Source organism: Myotis brandtii, unplaced genomic scaffold, assembly GCF_000412655.1.
Source record: "Myotis brandtii unplaced genomic scaffold, ASM41265v1 scaffold494, whole genome shotgun sequence".
Classification (NCBI taxonomy): Eukaryota; Metazoa; Chordata; class Mammalia; order Chiroptera; family Vespertilionidae; genus Myotis; species Myotis brandtii.
Genome location: NW_005368860.1, coordinates 102,824 through 125,664, shown reverse-complemented (window position 1 = coordinate 125,664; position 22,841 = coordinate 102,824). Strand labels below are relative to the sequence as shown.

At 40.0% G+C, this 22,841-nt stretch overlaps 1 protein-coding gene across 3 annotated transcripts in view; it reads right to left on the bottom strand.

The window, feature by feature from the left end:
• The window catches only part of UBE2V2 (ubiquitin-conjugating enzyme E2 variant 2), a 60,965-nt gene extending 38,124 nt beyond the window's left edge, over nt 1-22,841 (bottom strand). The window contains exon 1 of one of the 3 annotated variants that reach the window (XM_005876646.2): nt 22,622-22,841. Coding sequence is in view for 2 of the 3 variants with exons in the window: in XM_014548072.1 (XP_014403558.1) it covers nt 21,159-21,177 (19 nt within the window). In the remaining variant the exon portion in view is untranslated. Of the gene's footprint in view, nt 1-535; nt 550-21,158; nt 21,193-22,621 lie in introns of those variants that run through there. The other 2 variants (XM_014548072.1, XM_014548073.1) reach the window with 2 other exon arrangements.

Below are 22,841 nucleotides of genomic sequence, written 5' to 3'. Positions count from 1 at the left end.
AAAAGGAGCTGTTGGGAGCTTCAGTCACCCGCCAGCCTGAAAACGGCCCTCAGCCCCTCACCCAGACTGGCCCGGCACCCCAGTGGTCCCATACACTGCAAGGTTACAGGTTTGATTCCTAGTCAGGACACATACCTAGGCAACTGATCAATGTTTCCCTCTCACATCAATGTCTGTCTGTCTCTCTCTCTCCCTCTCTCTCTCTCCACCCTCCCCCTTTCTTCTCTAAGATCAGTTTTGTTTTTTTAAAAAAAGGACCTCTGTGACAACATCAAGCATAACAACATCCATGTCATAGGGGTAACAGAAGAAGAGAAACAGCTAGGGACTGAGAACCTATTTGAAGAAATAATGACTGACAACTTCTCTAACCTGGCAAAGGAAAAAGACACACAGTCCAGAAAGCAAAGACAGTCCCAAACAAGAGGGCTACACCAAGACACATCATAATTAAAATACTAAATGTTAAAGACAAAGAGAGAATCTTAAAAGCAGCAACAGCCTGGCCAGTATTGCTCAATGGTTAAACAACGACCCATGAACCAGGAGGTCACGATTCAATTCCCAGTCAGGGCACATGCCCAGGTTTCAGGCTCCATCCCCAGTAGGGGGAGTGTGGGAGGCAGTCGATCAATGATTCTGTCTCATAATTAATGTTTCTATCTCTCTCTCTTTCCCTTTCTCTCTAAAATCAATTTTAAAAAATGTTTTTAAGTAGCAACAGAAAGACAGTTATCTACAAGGGGTTTCCCCATAAGACTATAAGCTGATTTGTCATCAGAAACATTTCAGACCAGAAAAGTTTGGCAAGAAATATTCAAAGTGATGAAAAGCAAGGCCCTACAACAAAGACTACTCTACCCAGCCAGGCAACCATTTAAAATGGAAGAAAAAATAAATAAAAATAAATTCACAGACAAAAAGCTGAAGGAGGCCATCACCACCAAGCCAGTATTACATAAAATATAAAAGAAACTTCTTTAAGATGAAGAATAAAGAAATGTAAACATAGCCCTGGCTTTGTGCTCCTGGTTAGAGTATCATCCTGTGGACCAAAGGGTCACAAGTTCAATTCCCGTCAAGGGCATGTATCTTGGTTGCAGGTTCCCAACACCAGTAGGGCTGCATTCAGGAGGCAACCAATCGATGTGTCTCTCTCGCATGGGTGTTTCTCTCCCTCCTCCTGCCCCTTCCACTCTCACTAGAAATCAATGGAAAAATTATCCTAACGTGAGGATTTAAAAAAAAAAGTGGATAGAGCGTTGGCCTGTGGACTGAAGGGTCCCAGGTTTGATTCCAGTCAAGGGCACATGCCCAGACTGCAGGCTTGGTCCCCAGCAGGGGGTGTGCAGGAGGCAGCCGATCAATGATATTCTCATCACTGATGTTTCTCTCTCTCTCCCTCTCCCTTCCTCTCTGAAATAAAAATATTTTTTTTAAAAAGCAAACATAATAATAAAAAAGCAAATAATAATAAAATGTCAATAACTATGGACCTATCAATAATCACTTTAAAAGTAAATGGGTTAAGTGCTCCAATGAAAAAATAAAATATAGGGTAGCTGAATGAATAAAATAAACAAGACTAAAAACAAAAAAATTTAAAAAGTAAATATAAAAATATAAACAAAGAAAATTTTACAAAATAAATAAATAAGACTGTGTACAAGAGGCCCGCCTAGAACAAAAGACACACACAGATGAAAAGTAAAGGGATAAAAAAACAAGATATTTCATGCAAATAAAAATAAATTTGTCGAAACCGGTTTGGCTCAGTGGATAGAGCGTAGGCCTGCGGACTGAAGGGTCCCAGGTTCGATTCCGGTCAAGGGCATGTACCTGGGTTGCGGGCACATCCCCAGTGGGAGATGTGCAGGAGGCAGCTGATCGATGTTTCTCTCTCATTGATGTTTCTAACTCTCTCTCTCTCTCCCTTCCTCTCTGTAAAAAATCAATAAAATATATTTAAAAAATAAATAAATAAAAAAATTTAAAGAAAGCCGGGGTTGCAATACTTAGATCAGACAAAATAGACTTTAAAACAGAGGCAATAATAATAAGAGACAATGAAGGACATTTCTAAGATAAAGGTATCATTCCAACTAGAGAATATAAACCTTGTAAACATTTATGCACTCAATATAGTAGTACCTAAATATGTAAAGCAAATATTGATGAACCTAAAGGGAGAAATTGACATTAACACAGTCACAGTAGCAGATTTTAATACCCCATTAACATCAACGGGTAGATCTTCCAAACAGAAAATCAACAAGTACACAGCAGCCTTAGAGGACACACTGGATCATATAAATTTAATTGATATCTTCAGAGCATTTCACCCAAAGCAGAAGAATATTCATTTTTCAAATGTACATGGAACACTTTCCAGGACAGACCACATATTAGACCACAAACCAAGTCTCAATAAATTTGAAAAAAACTGAAATCATATCAAGCATCTTCTCCAACCACATGGTATGAAATGAGAAATCGATTTCTAGGAAAAATACTGAAAAACACACAAACACATGTAGGCTAAATAACATTAGTAACAATGAATGGTTAACAATGAGATCAGGAAGAAAGCAAGAGAAACCCTGAGAAAAATGAAAATAAAAATACAACAACCCAAAATCTATGGGACACAGAGAAAGCAATCCTAAGAGGAAAATTAATAGCAATGCAGGCCTGCCTCAAGAAACAACAAAACACTAAAATGAACCATCTAACCTTACACCTAAATGAAAAAGAAAAAGAATACCAAACTAAGCCCAAGATGAGAAGGAACAAAATAATAAAAACCAGAGCAAAAATAAACAAAACAGACTCTAAAAAAATACAAAATATTAATGGAATTAAGAGCTGGTTTTTTGAAAAGATAAACAAGATTTATAAACTTGCAACCAGACTCATCAAGAAAAAATAGAGGACACAAATAAATAAAATCAGGAATGAAAGAGGAAAATTAACAACTGATACCACAGAAATACAAACAAATAGGTCCATAGGCATGGATGCATAGAACAGACTGACAGATCTCAGAGGGGAAGGAGTGGGGGAGACAGGAAGAGATTAAACAAAGAACTCATATGCATATATGCCCATGGGCACAGACAGTAGTGTTATGATGGCCTGGGGTGGACAGGAGCTGGATGGAGTGGGGCAGTGTGGGGATAATTGGGGACACTGTAATACTGTCAACAATAAAAAATAAACTAAAAAAAAAAGGCTGTGGTACATATATATATATATACAATGGAATATTACTTGGCATAGAAAAGAATGAAATCTTATCATGTGTGACAGCATGGATGGACCTAGAGCAAGCATGTCAAACTCAAAGGCTAACATAGGCCAAATAAACAAGGTTTAAGTTTATGTGGGCCACAAAAAAACAAAAGCTTCAATTTTCATAGAAACGCAGGTTTATTTCAATAGAGACATGCAACATACAAAGGGCTGACCTAAATGAGTCATCGTTAACATAAAATAACAGAACATTTTAATAAAAATTAATATGTTTTCTTGAACATTAAGTTACCAGACACTGAATAACTGCACAAATAAGTGTAATGCAAATAAACGTATTGTTCTTGCTCTCGTAAAGTGAAATATTTCCTGTTGCGCACACCAAACAAGTCAGTACAAGACTAATGATGTGGCAATTGGCTGCTAAAATATTCGCTACTAGTATTAGTGGAGAGAAATGGTAAGGCACGTAAGGGAAATAAATTCAACATGATTATAATAATCAGTCATTAGCGAACACTGTAGCTCGTTATTAATAATTATGTATAACAGGATAATGTAAAAATTAAGTTACAAAATATTTTTTAATATATTTTATTGATTTTTTTACAGAGAGGAAGGGAGAGGGATCAAGAGTTAGAAACATCGATGAGAGAAAAACATCGATCAGCTGCCTCCTGCACACTCCCAACTGGTGATGTACATGCCCTTGACCAGAATCGAACCTGGGACCCCTCAGTCCACAGGCCGACGCTCTATCCACTGAGCCAAACGGGTTAGGGCTAGTTATGAAATTTTTATTAAAATGTTTCTTACATACCGTTATATTGGCTGGGCCACAAAAATATTCGTTGTGGGCTGGGAGTTTGACATGCTTGACCTAGAGTGTATTATGCTAAGTGAAGTCAGTCAGAGAAAAAAAATACCATATTTCACTTAACTGTGGAATCTAATGACCAAAATAAACAAACAAACAAAACTGAAACAGACTTATAGCTATAGAGGACAGACTGGTGGTTGCCAGAGTAGATAGGTGTTGAAAGACTTGGTGGAAAAGGTAAAGGGATTAAGAAGTACAAATTGGTACTTACAAAATAGTAACAGGATGGAAAGTACAGCATAGGGAATATAACCAATCCTATCCTATATAATAAAAGCATAATATGCAAATCGACTGAACGGCCAAATAGTGGGATGACCATCCAGACGACCATCCGGGACCACGCTATGACACCCACTGGTGCCATAGGAGGGTGCGATGCGATTGGTCGGGGGCCCAGCCATCACCCTTCAGAGGGAGGTCCAGGCCACCGGCTGGGGGGGCGATTGATCGGGGGGCTCCATTATCACCCAAAGAGGGAGGCCCAGGCCACCAACCGCGGGCTATGGCGGGTAGGTGGGGCCTCCCTCAGCAAGGGAAGTCCGGGTTCTGGGTCCCAGCGGCCAGAAGGAAGCCCAGGTCCTGGAGGGAAGCTGGTGCCGGCAGCCAGGGGAAGGAAGGCCTACTCTTGCATGAATTTCATGCATCAGCTCTCTAGTGATATTATAACTACGAGAGGCCCGGTGCACAAATTCGTGCACAGGTGGGATCCAGCTGGCCTGCCTGATCAGGAATGATTGGGGCAGGGCCGGCCATGGGAGGGGCCATGGGTGGATGGATGGCTGGCCCCACCCCTGATCGGGGTGGAGAGGGCCAATCAGGAGTGGGGCCAGCAAGGGGGAGAAGCCCCGGATGGTTGGACGGCCAGCCCCGCCCCCTGGTCGAACTCCCGGTTGAGGGGACAATTTTCATATTAGCCTTTTATTATATAGGATGTATGTTGCCAGGCGAGTACAGGAAATACAGTGGGAAGACCATTTGTAAAGTATATGACTGTCTAACCCCGTGGTCGGCAAACTGTGGCTCACGAGCCACATGCGGCTCTTTGGCCCCTTGAGTGTGGCTCTTCCTAAGCCTTAGGAGTACCCTAATTAAGTTAATAACAATGTACCTACCTATATAGTTTGAGTTTAAAAAATTTGGCTCTCAAAAGAAATTTCAATCATTGTACTGTTGATATTTGGCTCTGTTGACTAATGAGTTTGCCGACCACTGGCCTAACCACTACACTATACATCTGAAATTAATACAAAATAGTACTGACTGTAAACACTAATACTATATAAAAGCCTAATATGCAAATCGACCAAATGGCAGAGTGACTAGTGCAGCCGTGGGCAAACTACAGCCCGCTGGCCGGATCCGGCCCGTTTGAAATGAATAAAACTAAAAAAAAAAAAAAGACCGTACCCTTTTATGTAATGATATTTACTTTGAATTTATATTAGTTCACACAAACACTCCATCCATGCTTTTGTTTCGGCCCTCTGGTCCAGTTTAAGAACCCATTGTGGCCCTCGAGTCAAAAAGTTTGCCCACCCCTGGACTAGTGGAACGACCGACTGCTGTGACATGCATTGACCACCAGGGGGCAGACACTCAACACTGGAGCTGTCCCCAGCCCGCTGGCCCCAGGCCAGCCAAGGCACTGCCAGCAGGAGCTCCCCTGATCTCCGCACCGGTCGCCCCACAGATCGGTCCTGATTGCTGGCCAGGCCTAGGGACCCTACCTATGCAAGAATTTCATGCATCGGGCCTATAGTTGAAAAATAAAAGAAATACTATCTAGTGTGACTAAATATCTCTTTTGTGAAAAGCTGACTCTTAATTGTGACTGCTGGAATATAACTTGTAAGATTGAAAACACTCTAAAATATGTCAGGTAATCTTGGTGGCCTTATAATATTGTCTCTTTTCTCTCCATTAACATAGTATATCTGCAAGTGCCTCCTCTTCAGCAAGGAGGAAGTAGAATGGACTAAAGATACCCAAACAAGAAAGCAGGGAATTTACTTTGTTAAAAATTCCTGTTTTAAAACTTCCTAAGAATTTATTCCAAAAGGGTGTTTTAGCATAAAAATGCTGTTTTCCAAAATTTTTGAGTAAAATCAACAGTGCAGAAAAATGCAGCATTTTTATCCTGTAGGTTAAGTAGTTGAGGGGAGCTCCACAATCCTTTGGTTGATAAAGTATTAATCTATGGTCCTGACTACAGAATTCTAAATGCTGCTCTAGGAATCAAAAGAGACTTTTTTTTAGGTGTGTTAACACTACATTAAACATTTCTAGATATTAAAAGCTGCTCTACATCTCTTCATAATACTCACTAAATATAAAATAGGAAATAGGTGCCGAAACCGGTTTGGCTCAGTGGATAGAGCGTCGGCCTGCGGACTGAAAGGTCCCAGGTTCGATTCCAGTCAAGGGCATGTACCTTGGTTGCGGGCACATCACGATTTTTGTCCAGTTTCTTCCCGCATCTCCCATTCCCCTTTCCCCCCCAAGAATAGTCAGTCCATTCCCTTTCTATGTCCCTGATTCATTATAATCACCAGTTCATTCTGTACATCAGATTATTTATTCACTTGGTTCTTAGATTCACTTGTTGATAGATGCATGTTTGTTGTTCACAATTTGTATCTTTACCTTTTTCTTCTTCCTCTTCTTAAAGGATACCTTTCAGCATTTCGTATAATACTGGTTTAGTGGTGATGAACTCCTTTAGCTTTTCCTTATCTGTGAAGCTCTTTATCTGACCTTCAATTCTGAATGATAGCTTTGCTGGATAAAGTATTCTTGGTTGTAGGTTCTTGGTATTCAGCACTTTGAATATTTCTTGCCATTCCCTTCTGGCCTGCAAAGTTTCTGTTGAGAAATCAGCTGACAGTCGTATGGGTATTCCCTTGTAGGTAATTGAGTCTCTTTCTCTTGCTGCTTTTAAGATTCTCTCTTTGTCTTTTGCTCTTGGCATTTTAATTATGATGTGTCTTGGTGTGGTCCTCTTTGGATTCCTTTTGTTTGGGGTTCTCTGCGCTTCTTGGACCTGTAAGTCCATTTCTTTCACCAGGTGGGGGAAGTTTTCTGCCATTATTTCTTCAAATAGGTTTTCAATATCTTGCTGTCTCTCATCTTCTGGCACCCCTATTATTCTGATGTTTGTACGCTTGAAGCTGTCCCAGAGGCTCCTTACACTATCTTCGTATTTTCGGATTCTTTTTTCATTTTGCTTTTCCGGTTGGGTGTTTTTTGCTTCTTCGCATTTCAAATCTTTGGCTTGATTCTTGGGCTCCTCTGGTCTGCTATTGGGTGTAATATTCTTTATTTCAGACCGTGTATGCTTAATTTCTAGTTGTTTCTTTATCATAGCATCGAGGGTCTCATTAGTTTTCGTGAGTCTCTCCTCAAGTTTATTGGCAGCTTCTAGCACATTTTTGCAAGCCCTCAAAATTGCGTTTTTTAGCTCTATATCCTCCATTTCTGTCATGTTTTTTTGTCTCCGCATTTTTTATGCTTTCTTGGTGCACCCCCTTGTGGTCTTTGTGCGCAGTCTTGTTCTAGTTAAGCCTTGATTGTTGTAGTTAAAACTAGAGGGATTTGACCACCAGGCCGACTCTAGAGCTACTTCTTTAATACTAACAACTACCAACTAAGTCTTTAAAACATTATGATATTACACATTGCAACTTACTGAAATTACACAGGAGGGAAATATAATCATATCAACTATTGAAAGCTTAAAAAAAAAGTTATTAATAAATATTAGCAAATCGGATCCAGCAATATATTAAAAGGATCATACACCATGACCAAGAGGGACTTATTCCAGGGATGCAAGGCTGCTATAATATTTGCAAATCAATAAACGTGATACATCACATAAACAAATTGGAAGACAAAAATCATATGATCATATCAATAGACGTAGAAAAAGCGTACAACAAAATCCAACACCCATTTTTGATGAAAACTTTCAGCAAAGTGGGAATAGAGGAAGCACATGATAAAGGCCATATATGACAAACCTACAGTAAATATCATACTCAATGGACAAAAACTAAAACCATCTCCCCTAAGAAGAGGAACAAGACAGGGATGTCTGCTTTCACCACTCTTATTCAACATAGCACTAAAAGTCCCAGCCACAGCAAATCAGACAATAAAAGGCATCCAAATTGGAAAGGAAGAAGTAAAACTCTCATTATTTGCAGATGACATGATATTGTACATAGAAAATCCTAAAGACTCCACCAAAAAACTACTAGATTTAATAAATGAATTTGGCAATGTAGCAGGATACAAAATCAAAACCCAAAAATCGATGGCTTTTTTATACACCAATAATGAATTCTCAGAAAGAGAAAATAAACAAGCAATCCCATTGACCATTGCAACAAAAAAATTAAAGTACTTAGGAATAAACTTAACCAAGGAGGCAAAAGATCTGTATTCGGAAAATTACAGGACACTGAAAAAAAAAAGAGATAGAAGGAGATATAAACAAGTGGAAGAATATACTGTGTTCATGAATTGGTAAAATCAACATCAATGAATCAACATCATTAAAATGTCCATACTACCCAAATAAATTCACAGATTCAATGCAATCCCTATTAAAATACCAACAGCATATTTCCGAGATCTAGAACGAACACTCCAAAAATTTATATGGAACCAAAAAAGACCTAAATAGCGGCAGCAATCTTGGAAAAAAGAACAAAGTTGGAGGAATCACAATGCCAGAGACCACGTTATACTACAAAGCCACCATAATCAAAACAGCCTGGGTACTGGTGCAAGTATAGGCATATAGATCAATGGAACAGAACAGAGACCCCAGAAATCAATCCAAGTCATTGTGCTCAATTAGTATTTGACAAAGGAGGCAAGAGCATATAATGGAGTCAAGACAGTCTTTTCAATAAATGGTACTGGGAAAATTGGACAGATACGTGCAAAAAAATGAAATTAGACCACCAACTTACACCATACACAAAAATAAACTCAAAATGGATAAAAGACTTAAATTTAAGTCGAGAAACCATAAAAATCCTAGAAGAAACCATAGGTAGCAAAATCTCAGACATCTTTCATAGCAATATGTTTATAGATACATCTCCTAGGGCAAAGGAAACTAAGGAGAAAATAAACAAATGGACTACATCAAAATAAAAAGCTTCTGCACAGCAAAAGGAACCATCAACAAAACGAAATTGGAGCCCACTGTATGGGAGAACATATTTGGCAATGATACATCTGATAATGAATTAATGTCCAAAATATATAAGGAACTCATACAACTTAACAGAAGGAAGACAAACAATCCAATTAAAAAATGGGCAAAGGACCTAAATAGATATTTCTCCAAAGTGGACAAACAGATGGCCAAGAGACAGGAAAAAACGCTCAAAGTCACTAATCATCTGAGAGATGCATAATAAAATGACAATAAGGTATCACCTCACATCTGTCAGAATGGCTACCATCAACAAATCAACGAATGACAAGTGCTGGCAAGGTTGAGAAAAGGGAACCCTAGTACACTGCTGGTGGGAACACAGACTGGTGCAGCCACTGTGGAAAACGGTATGGAATGTCCTCAAAAAAATTAAATATGGAACTGCCATTTGACCCAGTGATCCCACTTCTAGAAATATATCCTAGAAACCCGAAATACCAATCACAAAAAATGTATGCACCCCTATGTTCGTAGCAGCACTATTTATAATAGCTAAGATCTGGAAACAGCCCAAGTGCCCATCAGGAGATGAGTGGATAAAAAAGCTGTGGTACATTTATACCAGGGAATACTATGTAGCAGTAAAAAAGAATAGTATCTTACCCTCTGAGACAGCATGAAGGGACCTGGAGCGTATCATGCTAAGTGAAATAAGTCAAGACAGAGAAAGACAAATATCACATGATCGCACTCATATGTGGAATCTAAGTGACAACTGATGAACAGAGTGGATCCAGAGACATGGAAACATTAAACAGAGTGTAGAATCTCTGAGGGTGGGTGGGTGAGAGGTAATCAACCAAGGACCTTATATGCATATTTGCATGGCCCATGGACACAGACAGCAGGGTGGTATGGACTGTAGGGCGGGGGATAGGGGAGCAGCCTGGAGGAGGTCAATGGGGGAAATAGGGAGACATATGCAGTACTTTCAACAATAAAGAATTATTTTTTTAAAAAATTAATAAAAATACAGGCTCTCCAATGGCTCTCTAATAGGACTAAGTCCAGGTATTGTTACTGGATTTATTTGACTGGCGGGGAAGGGTGGCATACATTTTGTTTCTAAACCAAGTACTAAACTTTAAAACATAAAACACTGATGCTCTAATGTGGGGATAAGGACACATATGTAATAACTTAATCAATAAAGAAATTTAAAAAAAAAACACTGATGCTCTCTGAAAAGATGCTTAAACTAAAATTATGAGTAAGACCTGGTTTACTCATAAAATTTTTGCCATGTGGCATTACTAATTAGGATATATCCAGCTGTGAATAGCACTGAAGTTCTCTGTGTGAACAACAAACACAATCAACATCCTGAGTGCTGCCCTGGCTGGCTTGGCTCAGTGGATAGAGTGTTGGCCTGTGGACTGAAGGGTCCCGGGTTCGATTCCTGCCAAGGGCACATGCCTGGGTTGCAGACTCGATCCCCAGTAGGGGGTGCACAGAAGGCAGCCTATTAATGGTTCTCTCTCATCATTGATGTTTCTATCTCTCTTTCTCCCTTCCTCTCTAAAATCAATAAAGAAATATTTTTTTTTTTTTATTGATTTTTTACAGAGAGGAAGGGAGAGAGATAGAGAGTTAGAAACATCGATGAGAGAGAAACATCGATCAGCTGCCTCCTGCACATCTCCCACTGGGGATGTGCCCGCAACCCAGGTACATGCCCTTGACCGGAATCGAACCCGGGACCCTTCAGTCTGCAGGCCGACGCTCTATCCACTGAGCCAAACCCGTTTCGGCGAAATATTTTTTTTTTTTTTAAAAACATCCTGAGGCATCTAGCCCTTTAATGATGTCTTCCAATTATTGGCCCTATGTAACCACTGCCACAAGAAAATAGGACAGGACTTGTCTTACTATGTATGTTCTAAAAATGAATATAACCATTGCACTAACTATATGCTCCAAATATTTATTAAAAACCTAAACCAAACCCTTTTTACCGTTAGTAATTACGAGGACTCTTAATATCTATATATATAAAAGCCTCAGCAACCTTTACTACGGAACGACCGGCCAGTAGCTATGACGCGCACTGACCACCAGGGGCAGACGCTCAATGCAGGAGCTGCCCCCTGGTGGTCAGTGCGCTCCCAAGCCAACCTCCCGCGGTCCTTCCCCCCCTCCCCCCCTCCCAGCCAGCTGCCCCGATCAGTCCAACTGGGACTGGGTGATGGCCCGGATAGGCCCTGATAGCAAGCCAGGCCAAGGGACCCCACCCATGCACAAATTCGTGCACCGAGCCTCTGGTATTTATATAATATTGTACATTACCAGTATATGCATGGCCTAGTTTTAGTATTTCAAATAGAAAATACTGTTTTAAACTAATAGAGTTGCATCAATCTTCTTGCAATGGGTCCTTGGATTTCCTTAAATGATGGGATCACATTCGTCATTGGTTCTATACCAAATGCCTCTTCTTGAATAATACACTTGCATCCAATGTAAAGAAGAAAATTCCCAGAGTTAATGCAATACCACCAACAGAGCTGCCAACATCAAATTTTGATCCTTTATATTCTTTAAATTTTATAGTTGCTGTGATTGTTACGGATGAAGAAACAGATGTCACGGAACTATTATGGATTGTGGTCATCCTGAATGTTGACATCTTGGGATGTGTTTTGTGAAACACTTATTTTCGGTATGACTTTAAGGTGGTGGAAGTCTTATTTGTTGAGACCCCTGGTGTTGTCATTTTAGATGTTGCTATGGGTTTCAAGGTGGTGACAGGTCACATTTTTTGAGACTGGGGAAACTGTAGTTGTAGATGGGTTTCTTTTGGCAGATTCACTTGTAAGGCTGAAAGGCACATATGGGGTATTCCTTGTTGGTTTAGTAGTGGAGCTTTCCAGAAGTGTGGAAGGATTTCTGCTTGAAGATCCCCCCTCACCCCAGCTAGAAAGGGGTGGGTATATATATGGGCTACTTCATTTCCTGCATCTGGCAGCTTTCAACAGTGCCAGCATCAATAGTGCCCCCACAACAAATAGGGCCCAGCCACCTTGCACAAGCCTCATTGTTCTGAGAGCAGGACACACAGTCCCCAACCTAGGTGGCAGTGGCCCTAGCTAGAGTGGCCCTTCTGCACATCCAAGCCCCGTCTGCCACTGCTGTTATGAGCATCCAAAACTACAAAGTAAACAATGTATAATTACTGCTTCTCTTTACTTAAGTGCCACAGAATAAACCTAGTTACTGTTAAATTTTTCATCATCTTTCTATATAGCATTTTGGGAAAATAGTTCTAAGATTAATGGATAAATTATTGGCAATGTTAGCATTTAAAAAGTTATAGCACCTAAGACTTGTTTTAAAAGTATAGGGAAAAACCAAAAACCAATAGTGAACTATATATATTTTTTAAATATATATATTTTATTGGTTTTTCACAGAGAGGAAGGGAGAGGGATAGAGAGTTAGAAACATCGATGAGAGAGAAACATCGATCAGCTGCCTCCTGCACACTCCCCACTGGGGATGTGCCTGCAACCAAGGTACATGCCCTTGACCGGAATCGAACCTGGGACCCTTGAGTCTGCAGGCCTATGCTCTATCCACTCAGCCAAACCGGTTAGGGCGTGAACTATATTTTTAAAGTTCAAGGCTAGAACATTCTGGTTTTATTTCAACCAACCACTAATGCCTGTGAAGAAGGAAAAAACACAAAATAGGGATGTTACTCAACTAAAATTGCAGTGTGTATGTTAGCTGCTCTCTAGATTTCTTGGACCTATGAGCATTTTTTATAGTCATGCTAGTCCTTTTTCTGTGTATATATGTGTTATTTTTTAATACTATTAAATATTTTAATCCCTTAATCTCGGATCATCATTAAAAGGGAAGAAAATAGCCCATATACCCACACCTTTCTAGCTGAAATCCTTTAATTCTATCTATTTTTAAGTTCAGAAAAATCTCAGAGATCATCCAGACACCAAACACTTTGGAAGAAAATTTTCACCAGAAGTTAGGTGATAATCCCAGACACTGATCTACTAGCTAGTTGCCAAAGCCAAAATCCAAGTCTCCAAGCTTCCCACTAACACCTTGTCGCCTCTTTACATTACAATGAAGCGCCACTCATAAGAGATAAGACCAAAAGTAATCACTCAAGCAAAACTGAATGCAAGCCACCTAGAAAACATGCTTCCTTTTTAATCTGAAGGATATCATTTGCCTTTAATTCCATTAAACCAGAAATAAAGACTGCCAAATAAATACTAAAATGAGTCTTGCCATGCTGTGTTCATTAGAAATAAGAATTTTCCAATTTTAACTTATAGTATAGTTTTGAAATGTGGGTCCCAGTTAACAGTCTGGATGTATAAAACTCAAAAAATTCAGAAATAATTATGGTTAACATTTTAGTGAATTTCTTTTCAGACTATTTTCCATATATCACAATAGTTTCTGTGTTTTTCCCAAAAGTGAAGTCATGTAACTCATAATTTTATTAATTCCTTTTCCCCACTTATGAACATATTTCTATGTCAACCATAAGTGAGTATCATTTAAAATGCTCCCTGTGACTAATATTAGCCTTGTTGGGAGACAGGGGTATTGCACTCCTATATACCTTAACCAGGTGAATTCATCACCTACTCAAACATTAATGGAAAATAGCTGTAGCAGCAATGGAATACATTTTTTGTCTTACTTGCTTTCCAACCCTACTTTAGCTGGTCCTCATGAACAGAGGTCAGCTACAGGTTCCTTCCCCCTCAACCAAATGCCCAAAGTGTCTGACGAGTTAAGGAAGAGAGTGCCTGGGGCACATGTGCAGTACAATGACACGACTGGCTCTTCCAGGTTCATACCAGGCTTACGGGGTGGCTAGCTTACCTGCCCCCTGCAGAGTTCTCTCAGGCACAGGGGTTTCTGTCACTGTTCAACAAACCTGCTGGATTATGCTGTTAAGATAGAACTCGAGAAAAATCCCATCTGTGATTTTAGTTCTCTGGTTCCTGCGCCACTCTGGGAGTACTGAGTTCCAGTCAAACCCCCAACAAGCTTACTTAGTTAAAGTAACATATTTATTAAACACCTCTATAACAGATATTTTCTGTGAGCTTTACAAGTAAAAGTATTTCATTCAATCTCACCTTATAACTTATTTTTTGTTTTATTATTTAAACACTAGGAAATCTATCTCATAAGCATTATTTTATTAGAAAACTGGAGGCCCAGTGTATGAAATGTGTGCACTGGAGGGGGTGTCCCTCAGCCCAGCCTGCACCCTCTCCAATCTGGGACCCCTCAGAGGATGTCCCACTACAGGATCGGGCCTAAATCAGCAGTCGGACATCCCTCTCACAATCCGGGACTGCCAGCTCCTAACCGCTCACCTGCCTGCCTGTCTGATTGCCCCTAACCGCTTATGCCTGCCGGCCTGCTCACCCCCCAACTGCCCTCCCCTCTTGGCCTGATCGCCCCTAACTGCCTCTGCCTCGGCCCCACCACCATGGCTTTGTCCAGAAGGACGTCCGGAAGGTCTCCCAGTCTAATGAGCATATTACCCTTTTATTAGTATAGATATTTTTATTTATTTCAGAGAGGAAGGGAGAGGGAGAGAGAGATAGAAACATCAATGATGAGAATATCATTGATCGGCTGCCTCATGCACACCCCCTACTGGCAATGGAGTCCGCAACCTGGGCATGTGCCCTTGATCAGAATCAAACCTGGGACCTTTCAGTCCGCAGGCCGACACTGTATCCACTAAGCCAAACCAACTAGGGCCCTTATAACTTATTAACATCACCATTTCACAAAGTAAGAAAATTAAGGCTTAAATTACCAGGTTAAATCTTAGGAATGAAACTGCTGATATTCAGACATCTTTTTAACTAACAGAAATAGTAATTTCATAAGGTTCAATCTAATAAGGGAGAATGAGTAGGGAGTCAGGGTTGACATTTCAAAGCCCAATCTGTTAGTCATTATTCTCCACTGCCTCCACATGAAACCACTTTACTTCCCTAGTAGCTCCTGCTAAATCGTCTCCAATCCCTGCAAATCTGATGTGGATGAGAAATACATTCTGACCAACTGTGGGAACAACTGTGACAAAATAAATCCTGTTCTGAATTCTCTTAAGAAGAACCTTTTCATATATCACATACTGGTTGTGTTCAAAGCAAAATATTCCTATCCAAGGAAATAATATAAATATCATTTTATATTTTTTCTAAGTACTTTCTCCTATAGCCATCCATCTGAATACAAGAAAAATCTTTTGAGGTATGATGAACAGATATATCCACATTTTACAAAGACCAAAGACATAAAGTAACTCAATCAAGATCACAGCAAACTAGTAGGTAGCCAAGTCAAAACTAAAACCAAATTTCCCAACATGGTATGTAACACTCTTTCTGAACTGTATACTATATCTCACCTTATAACTTATTTATAGGGGTAGAGAGGGATTAGGGAGAATACAAATATGTACAACTTAAAATACAGTACATATTTTTCAAGAAACATTCACTGTTGAAATCTGCTTTATAAACAAAAACACTATAAAGTTTTAAAATTTAAGTCCCAGAAATAGGGACTTACTTGCTGCTTTTGCAGTACTTAAACTCACGTTAATATTCTATATAATAAAAGGCTAATATGCAAATAGACCAAACGGCAGAACAACCAAACAACTGGTGGCTATGATGTGCGCTGACCACCAGGGGGCACACGCGGTACATGTTGGGCATCGGCAGCAGGGCATGGAACATGGCAGGTATCAGCCGTGGTGGGATGGTGGAGCAAGTGAGTGGGGGTGCCAGACCAAGGCAGGGCACCAGTCGCTGTCATCAGGGCGAGCCTCTGGTGGTTACTGAAAAGTCTTTGCTCCCGCGTGCTGTGGTCCCGCCCAGCACTCGCACCCACTGCCAGCGCCCAGCGCCAGTCCGATCACTCAGCACCATCAGCAGGTGCAAGTGGCAGCTGCCGGCCCCAATCGCCCCTAATATGGCTTCTCCACGTCCCCCTGCTCCTAAGGGGAGATTGAGGCAGCAGCTGCCACTCGCACCCACTGCTGGCACCGGCCCCACTCGCACCCAGTGCTGGTGCCGGCCCCAATCGCTCTGCGCCATCAGGTGTGAGCAGGGCCGACACCGTCAGCGCGTGAGAGCGGCGGCAGCAGGGCTGCCAGCAGACAGGGGACCAGGGGCCGTGGCGGGAGGAGCTGGGCGGGGATGCGGAGGATGGGCAGAGACCCACCCCTATGCCCACCGCAGCCTCGTGGCCCACAGTTCTTTTCAAGGTACACAAATTCAAGCACTGGGCCCCTAGTAATATAAGAGCTCTCCATAGGTAATATTTTTCTAATTTTTCAGAAATTCGATATTCAAATATTTTTGTTTTATGTGAATATATTCCCAAATTCCTGATTATTTTCCTGAGAAATTTACGTAAATACCACAATGCAGAGGAACACATATTAAGCAGCAAAGTATAGGGAGACCTATATTTTATCACCCATTCACTTTTATATTCATACATTCCTCTGCTCCATAAACATTTGACTACTATTAGAAGCAATTACTATACTAGGCATTTACTACCAAGAGGACTAGAACCTTTGTTTACCTTCAAGAAGTTTACAATCTAAGAGAGGACAATACTACTGCACAATAGAATGTGAAAAGTATTACGGGAGCACCTAGAAAGAAGAACTCACTTCAAGAGAAGGGACAATAAGGTCTCCTTGAAGAAGAAATTCTCCAGAAGCACCACAGAGAACAGAAACCATCTAGTTAAAGAGTGGGTGAAAATATGTAAGATGTCAGGGAGAACATCAAAAATAAAATGAATAGGGCATTCTAGCTACCAAACACTGCAAAGATGTTAAGTTCTCTACAAATTAATGTACAGATTCTTCCCATTTAAACTGAAATTCCTGGAACTTGACTAATATTCTTAGGGAAGACGTCTTCTGAGAGGCAAGAGTTTGGAGAAAATGTTAAAGGAAAAGAAAATAGAGAGGGGATACTCCCTAGATATCATCATCACCAGTCAAAGAAATTAATTAAGATAATGTGAAATCAGCCCAGCCAGCATAGCTCAGTGGTTGAGCCTCGACCTCTGAGCCACATCACAGTTCAATTCCCAGTCAGGGCATATGCCCAGGTCGCGGGCTTAATCCCCAGTGTGGACATGCAGGAGGCAGCCGATCAATGATTCTCTCTCATCATTGATATTTTGATCTCCCTCCCTCTCTGAAATAAAAATATATATATTAAAAAAAGATAATGTGAAATCAGTTCAGGAATCAACAGACTAATTAAAAAAAACAGATAAATGCATATATGAAAACACAATCCTATATAATAAAAGGCTAATATGCAAATCAACTGAACAACTGAACGAACGATGGGTTGCTATCACGCACACTGACCACCAGGGGGCAAACGCTCAATGCAGGAGCTGCCCCTGGTGGTCAGTGCGCTCCCACAGGGGGAGCGCCGCTCAGCCAGAAGCCAGGCTCACAGCTGGTGTGTGCAGCGGCAGCAGCGCTAAGGATGTCCAACTGCCAGCTTAGGCCTGACATCCCCCAAGGGCTCCCAGATTGCAAGAGGGTGCAGGCCGGGCTGAGAGACACCTCCCCCACCGAGTGCACAAATTTCATGCACTGGGCCTCTAGTCCTATATAATAAAAGCAAATTATGCAAATCGATCAAGCGGCTAAACAGCGGAACAACCATCTGAGACTACTCTATGACACCCACTGGCACCAGGCCAGCCAAGGCGGGTGCGATGTGATTGGTCGGGGGCCTGGCCATCACACCATGATCGCCCCACAGAGGGAAGCCCAGGCCACCGGCCGGCAGGGCGATTAATCAGGGGGCTCCACAGTCGTCCTACAGAGGGAGGCCCAGGCCACCGACCGGCGGGCTGCAGCAGGGGCCAGCGGCCAGAGGGAAGCCCAGGTGCCAGAGAAGCCAGTGCCGGCAGCCAGGGGAAGGAAGGCCTACTCTTGGACGAATTTCATTCATCGGGCCTCTAGTATTTAATAAAGTCATTTAAAAGTCAACAGGAATCCAAATTAAAGGAGACTAGAAAAACAGGACAATCAAATGCAACCATGGATCATGTATTAGAAAAAAAAAATTTATTAGTATTTTGCTTTAAAGGACATCAATCAGAAAATTGGAGGAATTTGAATAGGGCCTATAGATAAAAGTCTGCATCAATGTCAATTTCCTGATTTTGATAATTATATTATTGTAATGTAAGAGAATGTCCTGGTTTTCAGTAAGTACAGTGAATTATTTAGGAGGGAAAACACATTATGTCTATTATATATTCACCTCAGTGAATATTTTAACACATTTGTAAATACTGTCTTTAATCAAATCTAAGATGGCATCAACTCTATGATAGACCATTATTTTAAGAAATTAAAAAATACTACTGCCCCACCATCATGGCTCAGTAGTTGAGCACTGACCTATGAACCAGGAGGTCACGGTTCAGTTCCTGGTCAGGGCACATGCCCAAGTTGCAGGCTCAATGGGGGGCGTGCAGGAGGCCTCCAATCAATAATTCCCTTTCATCATTGATGTTTCCATCTCTCTCCGTCTGTCCTTCCTCTCTGAAATCAATAAAAACATATTTTTAAAAAATATTACCAATTAAACTGGGTATATAACAAATACCCATTTCAGGTATTAAATTGTCTTAGAAATGATGAAACATGGTAGATAAAAATATATCTGAAGCCCTAACCGGTTTGGCTCAGTGGATAGATAGAGCATTGGCATGCGGACTCAAGGGTCCCAGGTTCGATTCCAGTCAAGGGCATGTACCTTGTTTGCGGGCACATCCCCAGTGGGGAGTGTGCAGGAGGCAGCTGACCGATGTTTCTCTCTCATTGATGTTTTTAATGCTCTATCCCTCTCCCTTCCTCTCTGTAAAAAATCAGTAAAATATATTTAAAAAAAAATATCCGGCCAAGGGCATGTACCTGGGTTGTGGGCACATCCCCAATAGGAGATGTGCAGGAGGCAGCTGATCGATGTTTCTCTCTCATCAATGTTTTTAACTCTCTATCTCTCTCCCTTCCTCTCTGTAAAAAATCAATAAAATATATTTTAAAAAAAAAATATATATATATATATACAAAATTTAAATCAAACGCTGTACATCAGGGCCCTGGCTGGGTAGCTTAGTTGGTTAGAGTGTTATCCCAATATACCAAAGCTGGGGTTCATACAAGAATCAAACAATGAAATTAAAAAACAAAACAAAAAACCAATGAATGCATAAATAAGTGGAAACACAAATGTTTCTCTATCTCTCTCTCTCTCCCACCCCCCCTTCCTCTCTCTCTAAAATCAACAATAATAATAATAAAAATTGTACATCTGAAGCATCTGTATTACACTTCAAACATAAGTGGAAAAACCTCTGGACTAGAGGATTTGTAAAGTACCTCAATTCTGTAGTATGGGGGGGTGCATTATGTTTAGGATACCATGAATCATGCTATTGGTACTCTTTTAAGTTACAACCGAAATTACTCTGCCCCCAGCTACTCCCAAAAATGTCTACAACTATATGAATAATTCATTCAGAAGTCTATGAGCTGTATACTAATTCAGCTAGTGTTTAGTCAATGAATATAGTTGAACATAAAATATTTTTAGTACTGTTTCACTTCAGAAAAGGAAACTAAAAACAAAGTTTGTGAGTAAACATTATACAAAGGGAAAAGCTAGGTTTTACTTGAGCTATTTATTTTCTCATTAAGTCAGTTACATAGAAACAGTATAATAATAAAGTGATGACAATACAAGAGGCACTCAATAAACATTTGGTGAATGTATGGCAGATACTACTTTCAACTTTCAACATTTATGCACCAGTCCTGTAGCAGGTTTTGCTGATTTCAAACATAAAGAAATTCTTTCCCCAAGGCCTTACACTCCAGTGGAGTGAAGACAATGTAAGCAGATACATTCCAATACAATACAATAAATTGCTGCAGAAGATTTTGCTCAGGTACACTATACTTCATTGATCAAGGGAGAATACAGAAGTTATTGAACATTCTCCAGAAAAGCAGCTAACAATGTTTATTTCAGAACTAGGAAGGGACAATTCCCTTCAAACAAACTAGGGAATGGACAAAAATTAGGCAAGCTACAATATACTCTGGTTCCTCTCTAATATGAATTTCTAAGTAAAATTAGGAGTGGCATACACTCGACAAGATGTGAGGTCTTCTGACAGTCGACTTAAATAAGTGGAACTGCTCTCCTCTAAGTCTTGGAAGTTGCAGTAAGCTTCCAAAGTTAGAAAGTCATATTAAACAAAATAAGTCAATATTTTCCCTCCAAATCACTGCTTATAGAGTGAACATTTTCAGAAAATTAAAGACTTTTCAATAATTTAAGTATTTCCTCTTAGGAAATAACTACTTACATCACTACTGTTGAGCAAACCAAAACTGATCATTTGGGTAGATGACACCAGCATGAATAACAAATAAAATAGTACACCAAGTTATGCATTGCTTGTACATTTCACTAGATTGAAAAATATACGGCATAATTATAGTACTTACAAAGAATAATCTGTTTGGAGTATGCCTGGTGTCTGGCTATATAACTTTTTTTTAATGTAAGGTTAAACCTCACACCCAGGTGGAACTCAGACTTCTACCCCTCTGTCACATGGAAATCATGTAAAATAACCATAACCAGATCATTAATTAGAATTTATATAATGTCAACATGATGTTTTTAAAACAAAAACCAACTAACTACATACCAGAATCAAGACTTTGCATTCTAATAAAGTAGAAAAAAATTGGATTTGGAGTTTATCAAAATTTAAAAGGCCAGAAGGCTGGCCTTCTTCCACAGGATCCTGGATTTTAGTAACCATTTCAAAACCCCTGGAGAGGAGGCGGCCAGGTTACACAGCTGTTACCTAGTCCCACAAATCTTGGAACCAAGTTTTCCCTACCTGATAAACATACAGAATCATGTCCAGCGGCACCCTATTTGGGAAAGTAGGTAAGAGGAAGAATGGGGAGCAGGAAGGAATCAATACTGGAAATGTTGAAGATAACTCATCAGGTTGTGATTCCTACTTCTGATACAGAGATGAGTTTCTAAGAACCCCTTATTCCTAATAACTTACCCTCCCCAAAATAAACTCAAAGGGAAAACCTCAGATTTAAAAGAACCACTAAGGGATCAATTACTGTGTGTGTATTTGCCTGCAAAACCAAATTTGTATTGCAGATAAATTGCTGGTGGGAATATAGTTTCTCTTTGGAAAACAGTCCAGCAGTTTTTAATATAAGGTTAAACCTCATACTTACATGGAGCTTAGACTTCTATCCCGATGTGTAAATATGTAATAATATTTAGCCACTAAAACCAGTTTTCCAAAAGTTTTTGTAATTCAACACAATCACTCACTCCTTAAAAAAACATGTAGTTTTATTTACTTATAATGCCATTAGACTCTAACAAGTGTCTTCTCTTGATTCCTAATGGCATTTATTTATGAAATAACATTATTGGGTTCCCACTAAATGAAAGCAACCAAAAATTTTACAGAATACAGTGTGATACAGAAGGAGAATCAAAGAACCTGAAATTGAGAAACTATCCCTGGACTCAACATCTAGCTAAAAAATCTTGTGAAAGTCACTACATATCTATACTTCCATTGCCCATATATAAAATAAACTTGGCCTATAACCTAGATGATCCATAATGTACTTTCCATTAGAACTACTATTTCAACATATGTAAAGACCTAATATGAGGCCATAGGATTGCTCTTCTCCTGTGGTTTGAAACTTAGCTGAGTTCCAACTGAAACTGTAAATAACCTATTCTTACACAAATCAGCTAAGACTTTGTAAACAAGAATAAATCATTCCCAAACCTAGTCATGAAGTCCCAAAGATTAACTTATAAGTACATTTGCTCTTTAAAAAGTTAACTACTTTTAAACAAACTTTGAACGTTAAATTTTATTCTATTTATTACAATCTACATGCATCATATCCAATCCTTTGAAGGTTTATATCAAACAGCTCCCCAAATAACTGTTAAGTGGATGTTTCCACATATGGGCAATCTTTGCTTTCCACAGTTCCCATATGCATGGCTTCTGTTACCATGGTTTAGTTATATAAGTAGTCTCCCATCAACACAGTTCAGACTTCAGTTAACACAGTATATTAACTATGAGTAATCGCATAAAGTACAAACTTTGCTGCTAGTTAGTTCTTCAGTCCACAAATCTCTATGTAAATAAGAGTTGAGCATCCTATCAGTGGCCAATCACTTCACATCTTTCAAAGTCTGTTGGTGATGGGTCACTGCACATTTGTCACTCAGTTCACTTCAGCAAAGCATGTAGCAGTGTTGCCTCCTTGTCTACCAGTGGTAAGTAAACCCATGTGACGTTCTATAAAAATAGTCGAAAAAG